Raw genomic sequence first — 10,027 nt, forward strand, 5'->3', positions numbered from 1 at the left:
GCACACAAAGGTGGGACTATTAATGTTTTAATACTTTTGTAAGTTAAATTGTTATAAATAAAAACCAGTTTTAACCTCCCATGTGATGATAGGACACTCTTTCTCCCCTCTAATCAGGGAGCATGAGCATCCCCATCCTTCACGCCCCCTCCCACATGACCTCCTCTTTTCTCTGTTTTTTTTTTCCTCTCGTTCTTATCTTTTTTTTTTTTACGGTAGCGGTGAGATTACTATATCCAAAAATTTATGCTTTTAGTTACAACGTTTGCAAAGCTTGTATTTATAGCATTAGTGTTCGTACTAATATCCTCGATGTACCATGCACAAGTCAAATTTAATACGCTTGAATACATGTTATTACAAAAAGGGAACATGCAAGTTTAACTTTTTTAATTTACGAAGTTCTAGTACTCTAAACTCTTGCATATATAGAATAAGTAACAAAGAACTTGAGCCAATACATTCATTGTCAAATGTTTTCAAATCAAAACCTCGTAAAACTTAAGAATATTAAAAAAAAAATGCTTTTAATTCTTGGCATGTATTGATCTTTAATCACAACTAATCAGACACTTGTTGTCTGTAAGAGTTTTAATCATTCGGAACCTTCCCTTCTTCCATAATAGAAAATATATAAACGAGCATGTTGGATACCATAAATCAATTCTCTAGACACAACTACTGCGTGCTACCTTAAGTCTCAAAGCATATCCAAAGTTCTGGTTACTACGTGGCAACTTGTGAATAGTCAGAACATAGAAGAGGGATCGTTCTTACTCAATATATATATATATATATATATATATATATATATATATATATATATATATATATATATATATATATATATATATATATATATATATATATATATATATATATATATATATATATATATATATATATATATATATATATATATATATATATATATATATATATATATATATATATATATATATATATATATATATATATATATATATATATATATATATATATATATATATATATATCCAAATCTTGATTAGCTAATTGTCAAGATTCGAGGACTAAAGTAACATGTCAAATACTATAGAAATTAACTTATGAATCTTACTATCTTCAAAATTTTCCATAGATATGATAAAAGGCAATATCATCAAAGAGAGGCACATGTGTTCTTGGAAATGTAGACATTGACTGTGAATGCTTGTCTGCGTCTGTTTGTATTCTAAATGTCTATCGAATATGTACCACCAAAAATTCTTTCATTTTTATTTTTATATTTTTTTCATTCTCTTGATTTTTCTGTCTCGAATTTAAATCGTAGGTTTCTTGTAACCAACGACACGCTTCTGTCATAATAGTATGATATATACTTGTGTCTCCAATCTCTGCATCTATATTTTGTGTTTGTAGTTCGTCGTACTTATCACTTATGCTAATTATATTTGAACTCTACAAATATAGATGTAAGAGCGTCGATCTGAAGGTTTTATTAGTGAGCTGGTGGAAAACACTATATGCCTTGCTCATTAACACATGTGAAGGGGTTAATCAATTTCAATCTCCTCAAACTATAGTAAAGTGTCAACAAAAAAGTAAGTAGAGATTAAGAGATAACAAAACGAATTACAAAACTTTAACAAGACTCTGAATTGCCTAATTAAACCACTAAACTAATAAAAAGCTTCAAACTAAACAAATAAATAAGAATTATACCGTTTATGCAAACAAAATGCTAACATTATAAACTACATAAACCTATACGCAAGCATATAGAATAATAATAAGTCACAAGAAAAAAAAAATTATCCAATTAGTACAAATGTAAACAGTTAAATTTAGCCAACTCGTAAACTACTCTTTTGGCCCACGAGATTTTTAACCTTTCAACCTCGTTCGTACGGCAGAGTGATGCCGACAGGCCACTTTTCTTTTTACAGTCTAAAAAACTTTATCAACCCTAGTCCTATCCTATCCATTGGTGGACTAATCCGGATTAATCCACAAGTTTCAATCTAGTTTCACACTGAATTTTTTGTTTCCATCTATTTGATGAGATCGCTTAGCATTACTGAGTGAGTAGAATCCATAAAGACAATCATTAATTGAGTTAGTAAAATCCATAAAGCCAATCTTTCAAGTCTCAAGTAATAGCTACTAATGCTTTTAACTAACTATCTTGGCCAGACTTGCCCATACACATCCTTCTTCGAGTAGCCTCGGTCCCATGACCATGGAACATCTGAAATATCACCACACCCATAAAATGCGTTAAGAACACCGCAAAAGAAAGAAGAGATATTTGTTGGAAAATGACTGGGAAAAAAACCTTCGGGTGAGTATGGCTTAGGAGGTAGTTGATAAGGAATTGGTAATGAGATTATCTCAGGCGAATCTTTATCTCCTTGCCAGGTCATTGTCACTAGCTTACTCCTCTCCTTTACCACCTCGTCTTTCGTCTCTTGTTTTGCCTGCCAACATAACACAATTTAGAGGGGAAAGATCAAAGTTTGAGTCCGGGATTACGAGCTTAGGAATAGAGCACTCTACCTTCATTGTACTTGTATTGTCCTCTGTGCACGAAAAGTCACAAACTTGTGTTTTTATTGGAGATGATAGAAACAAGACGCCCAACTAACAATATTATAGTCAATGGAATTTGTTCAGTACTCAGTAGTTATATAAGACATCCAAGACTTCGGGTGAAACACGAGATTTTACCTCGTAGGAACGTATCATCAACTGGGAATTGTTTTTCTGAAGTGCTCCCCAGGCCGCTTTGCTAAGATTAGATGAGGTTAGCAAGAACCATCTATGGAAGCGAAACAAAAACTGATCACTAAAGATAACACTTTTTATTAACTGAGTAACTAAAAGATTGAGACTTAATGAACTTTTACGCAAGCTTCTGGTCGCTGTAACGTGTGAACGTCTTTATATGTGGCATTGCACGACTGTAACATTAAAAAGGATCAGAATTGAGTAGCAAAACATAACTTGGTTTTGCAAAAATGTTTGGTTTTTTTAAAAGTTACCTGCGAGCACTATGATCCGCTTTCCATTTAGCCCAATATTTTCTTAAGAATGGTTTCTCCACGTTCTTCAATGGGCTCGGAATTGCATTGCCAGCAGCATAACCCTTTGTTTGAAGATATTTCACGTTTTTAAAGAAAAATCCGTAAGACATACTAAGAAATATGAAATCTTTTATTCGGATTACCTCTAAAGAACACCTGACGTCTTCTACTGTAGGCCATATTATCAACGGATCCCCGGGACCAAGAGGAGTTTTGTCCTCTGTTATACCACAAGACAAAGAATCTCTAAATTCAGCCAACCACTTCTCGTCTAAAGAACCAAGTGAAGAAAACTGCAATACAAAAAGATTGTAAAAGGAGACTTTTTGGCAAGCAATATACAATTGCAAAAACGAACTTGGAATGGAACACTACCTGATAAACTAAAGGGGATCTGCGGAACTCTCTATCGAAAATGCATTCTTGAAGGATACTCCGTAGCTTCATGTGTCCCCATTTTTTCAAGTTTAAACCAGTGTGGTATCCAGGGACTGATGCAATTAGTCGAACCTGGAAATTTTTTCTCGGATATCTTAGTTAACAATAAGTACATAAATCAGCCAAAAGGTTTTAGAGAAACAGAAAGGTACCGTAGCATTGGAATAATCAAACTTTTTGAAGAAGGCTGCATTGATCTTCACATTACCACGACCAGGTAAGCTTGCAGTAAACTCAGGCCACTTAAGCACATTGAGGTAATCGATAAGATCACCTTCGAATCCACAACATTTAGGTGGATCTTTATTATCATCATCTTTCCAAGGGAAATCTTGCATCCACAAACCTTGGCTCTTGTTGTTCCAATCAACATGGATCAGATTTGCTGTGTGTACAACAACTCTCACACCTCGAGGATAGACAAGAAATATAGCCTTGGAATGGTGTGTTCCAAATGAAATAGGTAACCGGGGCTTATGAAGACTCCAATTAGCTGGCTTCTTCCTCTGATACACAAAACAGAGAGTGGAGTTTTCAGTCTACCATTGACATCAATCAAAAGTAATCAGCAAACCGTCATAACAAACCTGTATATACTCTTGCCTACCATCACCTTCTCCATGGATGACCATAACCTGAGAAATGTTGGCCAGTTTGGGGCAAGCTAAAAAAGGATATATGCAGTAAACCGAGTTAAGTCAACAGACTTGAGACAACAGAAAATAGAACAACACCAACTTAGTACTCCCACGAATGTACAATAAAAGAACTCATCGTTTCGATAAACTCAACAAACAAAAAATATGAGAAAAGTCACCTGACATCAACCAGTCTACATCGACCATATAATTCGATAGGATTGCAGCAACAACGTCTCCCTGTCATTTTACAAACATATCTTTAGTCAAAGATGTCTGAACAGAAAATAATAACAAATCTGTTTTGCATAAGACTAACCTCAATGACATCATTAATGGAAACACAAGAGGTATTAGCCCAATCAGGCAATCCATTAACACTCAAAAGCCTAAACGTTGAAGGTAGTTTCTCATTAGGTGGAACAAATCGACGAATCGCCTCTACATCATCATCATGTGCATCATCCTAAAACAGTTTCATTACATCAAACAAAGCCTCAAAGAAACCCCCCAAAAAAAAAAAAAGATGCATTCTTTAGTTAAGCCAAGTAACCTTTCGAGCTTTCTTAGCAGCTCTTTCATGGCTTCCTCTGTTTTCAGCGGGTAGCAAAACTAGCTTAAAGAAATGATGACCAGGGATCAACTCAATAAGATCATCATTACTTACTAAAACCTCTTCACGGGGTTTTACTTTCTTCCTCTCGCCGTCGCCGGAACACCTAATAACCACCGGATTCGTTCCTTCCTACACAAAAGAGACAAACTTTACAATGATCAGTGTGAATTGGATGAAAAGTTAGGTTCTTTTATTTTGGGGTTTGTTTGTTAATAGATTTTACCACAGACAAGGACACTGAGCCAGACGATGAAACGGTGATGGAGATGTGTTTACGGCTGAGACGTTTATCAGCGATTGAAACGTTGCCACGGCCAATGATGTTTGGACCTTCTGATAAAGTTATCCTTGGAGATGAATCTTCTTCCTTTAAATCTGCTTTCAATGGAATCAAATACGCAACCTATTTTTAACATATACACACGAATAAATCAGAGAAAGACCAAAATTTTCAGTAACTGGATGACAAGAAAATTAGGGTTTTGTACTGAGTTACCTGAGAGTGAGCCATTGAAGAAGAAGACAACTGCCTGAGGTTGGAGTGAACTGAACTGAGGAAGAAGAAGCAAAACGCAGCGTTTTTAGTGAACCTAGCTAATACGCTCAATGGGGTCAAATAAGAAATCACGAAAATTTTGGGATGTACCAATGGAGAACGGGAGAAGTAAGTAAGATGTATCAACAAACTCATAGTAACGGTAGCGATTCTCCACGCCGGCGGCGAGAATCATGCACCACCGCATCATAATCATTCGATGGCTCTTTGTTTTGTGATTTACTTATAATTCGAGAATCATTACCAACAAGGTCTGGGTGGTGTAGTCGGTTATCACGCTAGTCTCACACACTAGAGGTCCCCGGTTCGAACCCGGGCTCAGACATTTATTCTTACTTTTTCACTTTTTCTTGCATTGACATGTGCCCGTACTGAATTTTAAATTCAAATGTTGCTATCCGAACTACCATAACATATAGTTTAGCATTTATTTTTGTTATTGATAGTTGTTGTGTGAGTGTCTCATGAATCGAACTAACATAATGCATGTCGCTAACAAGCTAAAAAAAAAAAAAAAAGAAGTATATATGAAACACCTTTGTTACCGGTGATTAATAAACATTTTTGTAAATATTGTTACTTTAATAGAGTTACTTAAGAGCCATTACTCAATTGATAACTAGACCTTCTATCTAAACATTTAGGGTTTTTATTTTTATATATGCATACGTTCTACTACTTTCTTAAAAAAAAAAAAACTGGAATTGAATCTGCGTTAACACCGTTAACAAAAACATTTCCTCCTTAATATTCTATATAATATAATGTCGTAAGCGAGTTCTTCTTGTTTGATTGAGTGAAGCAGTAGAGCACGGTCCTGAGTCCACCTCCCCCCAACGCACACCATGCACTACGTATACGTTGAAATGTTACAATCACATGAATGTGACTGGAACTGGATGAACATGCACATTGTTACGGCCTTACGGCGACAAAATGATTGATGTGATCAAGTCCAAATATAAAACGACAAGAGAATAATTTATGTGATCAAGTGCAAATATGAAACTGTTTGTAGTTTCAGTCCAGCGCTTGTACGATACAGTCGAAGGATAATATATATGATAAACAAATGTTAACATGTATTATTTTCTCCTCCTACAATATCATTGTCTCTTTGTCAGTTTAGAAGTCCCAATATCACAAGCAGTATTGTGTTAATTGTTAATTCTCCTACCTACCACCCATTTGTCTACGTGTTAAATAGACTAAATATGGACGGCTTGCGTTAACATTTTAAATGTTATAAAACTTACAATATTGTAGTTTTTGGTTTACATGTCAGTTTCAAGTTAGTAGTTATCGACAAATTACCATTACTTCGTTATTTTTTTTTATACATTTAAATACCTAATTGACGAAGATATCTGAACATTACCTAGTTCAAAAAACTTTAAGTTTCTGCATGATTATTATTTTTCCTTGTTTAAAATGATTTGGCAGCCTTTTTCTGGTGGAAATAGTAATTATATACAGCAAGCAAGCCGATAAGAGCCATAAAGAAATTATAATTATTCTCCACAAACAATTATATATAATTCAACAAAATTACAAAACATTCCACATCTTGCTCTTTAAAAGTCAATGTTGTAACCACGAACACTTTTATTTTATACTAACTATAGTACTTATAACTTCCGTGACATTAATTATTACAGTACTTAAGTATAAATAACAACACCAATCTTTATGTCAATTAGTTAGCATCAAGCATCGATCAAAAGAGAAGCTCATAACAATATGGCTGCTTTGAAGATGACTATCTCTTGTTTCGTCTTCCTTCAAGTACTATCGTGCTTGCTCTCTTCATTTGCTCTAAGCAAAGCTCTAGGATTGAAAGTTGGGTTCTACGACATGTCATGCCCAAAAGCCGAGCTTATTGTCAAGAAGTCTGTCTTCGAGGCAATGAAGAAGGATCTAACACTTGGAGCTCCTTTGCTAAGAATGTTCTTCCACGATTGCTTCGTTCGGGTAATATAATGTTCTATCTTGATGATCTAACACTTGGAGCTCACTTTCGTCTTTTTGGGCACTTTATCCATCTAGTTAAGATTGAATCATGTTTTTTTAGGGGTGCGAAGGGTCGGTCTTGCTAGATCTAAAGAACAAAAAAGATGAGAAAAACGCAATTCCTAACCTCTTCCTTCGAGGGTTTGAGATCATAGACGATGCCAAGGCAGCTCTAGAAAAGGAGTGTCCGGGCATTGTTTCCTGCTCTGATGTATTGGCTCTTGTCGCTAGGGATGCGATGGTTGTGGTAAGTATAAACTTTTAGTATCAAGTGGTAGTTATTATTTCGTCAAGCTCACTGCATCTTTATTACTCGCTCCTTATTTGCTTATCAAAAATTGTACATGGCGATTGTAGACTATAGACATCAGGCCTGATAGACTCCATAAATAAATTAAGTTGGACGTACGCACTCTTCTTTAAAAAAAAAAACAAATGCTACAAAATGCACTTGACTTAAAATCTCAAGAGACTAGTAGTTCAGGTTTAGGTTTGAGCTTTTCTGACTGATCGTAACGAAAATATAATCCATACAATCTAATTATATGTGATATGTTGGATTTTTAACATTTTTTTTTTTTTTGGTAAATGGTGAAGTTAGATTGTTAACATTATATATTTTATGGTACACAAACCAATATATATTCAGCTCAATGGACCGTCGTGGGAGGTTGAAACAGGAAGAAGAGACGGTCTGGTTTCAAACATCAGTGAGGCCCTATCAAACCTACCATCACCATTTAATAATATCAGTAGCCTCATCACCCAATTCCATTCCAAAGGCCTCAACAAAAAAGACCTCGTTGTGCTTTCAGGTATATATATATGTTATAAGACCAGAAAAATCATATAATATACTTGAATGATGCGCATCAAAATAATTAAAGTGCAGTGTTCTTTGAACAAACAAGAATATCATATTAAAACTCATTAACAAAGAACAATACATCTTGCTCTTAGATATTGGTTTTGTCTGACATCTGATAGGATTGACCTGAAAATTAGAAAAGCAGTCTCCAGGAAAAAAAAAATTGACATTGAAAACGATCATACTTGCTTGAAATATCAGATTTTGAAATACTCTGTTCTTCTACATATTAATTTCGTAGATTAGTCTTAGTATTATTGGCTTAGGATAATAACATAATAAAAATAAAGATCATTCTCAACTTATTTGTATATATTTACATTTTGATAGGTGGGCATACAATTGGGAACGGACACTGTCCTCAAATCACAAACCGGCTCTACAATTTCACAGGAAAAGGAGATAGTGATCCAAACTTAGACACGGGATACGCGACCAGCCTCAGAAAAATATGCAAGCCGACCGATACGACAACGGCTTTAGAAATGGATCCAGGAAGCTTTAAAACGTTCGATGAAAGCTACTTCAAGCTTGTGTCTAAAAGGAGAGGGCTGTTTCAATCAGATGCAGCTCTTTTAGACAATCAAGAAACAAAGTCTTATCTTCTCAACCAAATGAAAAGTGATAGGTCTACATTCTTTAAAGACTTTGGTGTCTCTATGGTAAAGATGGGTCGGATTGGGGTTTTAACAGGTAAGGCTGGCCAAATTCGCAAGAATTGCAGAATGGTTAACAAATAAGTCATAGATGTGTTCTGTGAGATTGTGTTATTATTACTGGTGTTTTTTTTCCTAAAGAAATAATACGTGAATTAAACATATTATTGAAAAGTCTGCCATTATTTATGGAGCAATACTAAGAGCATGATTATCGGTTATATAGTCACTTGCGTGTCAACAAAATTAATTAATAATATTTTAATTGAATTTGTTTATTTAATTATTTTTTAATTTATATAACCAATAAAATGAAAATAAATGTAGATTCAGTGTCTTAATAGTTCTGGTCAGAAACATTATTTTTCATCTCTTTATTTTGTTTTCATTTTTAATTTTTATTATTGTTCAGAGCCTCTATTGAATATGTCCGATAATCATGCTCTAAGAGTCTCGAACTCTTTTAATTTGTCGAGTTTTGTTTTTGCCATCTTTGGAGTTTATTTTTCTTTGTAGTTAGACATTATTTTACATTGATATATAGCTAGTGACAAAATCCAAAAAAATATTATTAGATCATAAATAAATAGTTTGCTTTAATCTCATATATAAGATTTGTAATTCTTTTTTGTTGGCTTACCTTATTTAAACTCTGTATATAGATATGTGTGGTTTTGTAATGAACGTGTAGTGGCAAACAATGAGTTAAAAAAGTTTCAACATTTATTAGGATTATGAATATTTTTTACCAGTGAAATAGCTTTCAAAATTAGTCGAACTTATCTTCAATGTCTACATATTAAATAGTATTTTATGTTTGAATATTAAAACATCTACATATTCGGACGTGGCATTTATTTTGGATTTGTTTAGTACTTAACCTGATAACCTCTATACTCTAGTAGTCGAGTCACATAGTCTATGTATGTATTATATAGTTTGATAAAGGGATTCATATGTTATAACAAAAGTGATCAGAGCATAAAGTTTCATGGAGATGGAGCTCATTCATATATACATTCACGGTTTTATATACACATGACACTTGACCAGATTAAAAAGAAAAACAGAAAAAGACACTCTCTTAAAGGATCTACCAGAAAACAAAACAAAACAGAGAAAGTAAAAAAGTAAACGCAGAGGATATAGTATCGCCTGCACAACACAAAAAAAAAAAAAA

At 34.0% G+C, this 10,027-nt stretch overlaps 2 protein-coding genes and 1 non-coding gene across 6 annotated transcripts; 2 read left to right on the top strand and 1 right to left on the bottom strand.

Moving 5' to 3' along the window:
* LOC104705792 (tyrosyl-DNA phosphodiesterase 1-like) lies at positions 2,074-5,515 on the bottom strand. Of its 4 annotated transcripts, none has more exons than XM_010421871.2 (16): positions 5,404-5,515; positions 5,254-5,308; positions 4,981-5,132; positions 4,695-4,886; positions 4,461-4,607; positions 4,321-4,381; positions 4,091-4,167; positions 3,656-4,009; positions 3,441-3,575; positions 3,209-3,358; positions 3,024-3,127; positions 2,889-2,942; positions 2,710-2,800; positions 2,539-2,622; positions 2,318-2,459; positions 2,074-2,230 (listed from the first exon to the last, which is right to left on the bottom strand). In XM_010421871.2, exons 1-16 carry the CDS (start codon positions 5,446-5,448, stop codon positions 2,163-2,165), a joined length of 1,911 nt encoding a protein of 636 aa, XP_010420173.1. In that variant the 5' UTR covers positions 5,449-5,515; the 3' UTR covers positions 2,074-2,162. The 4 variants fall into 4 exon arrangements, with proteins under 4 accessions (XP_010420173.1, XP_010420174.1, XP_010420172.1 ...); XM_010421872.2 differs by having other exon boundaries at positions 4,981-5,160; positions 5,404-5,496; XM_010421870.2 differs by having other exon boundaries at positions 4,981-5,160; positions 5,254-5,514.
* On the top strand, positions 5,565-5,638 carry TRNAV-CAC. The gene has a single exon. It is a non-coding gene; the product is annotated as a tRNA-Val (tRNA).
* Positions 6,954-9,072, top strand: LOC104705794 (peroxidase 56-like). Its single transcript, XM_010421873.2, has 4 exons — positions 6,954-7,284; positions 7,385-7,570; positions 7,973-8,138; positions 8,522-9,072. Exons 1-4 carry the CDS (start codon positions 7,054-7,056, stop codon positions 8,929-8,931), a joined length of 993 nt encoding a protein of 330 aa, XP_010420175.1. The 5' UTR covers positions 6,954-7,053; the 3' UTR covers positions 8,932-9,072.

The sequence above is a fragment of the Camelina sativa genome, chromosome 8 (assembly GCF_000633955.1).
Source record: "Camelina sativa cultivar DH55 chromosome 8, Cs, whole genome shotgun sequence".
Taxonomy (NCBI): domain Eukaryota; kingdom Viridiplantae; phylum Streptophyta; class Magnoliopsida; order Brassicales; family Brassicaceae; genus Camelina; species Camelina sativa.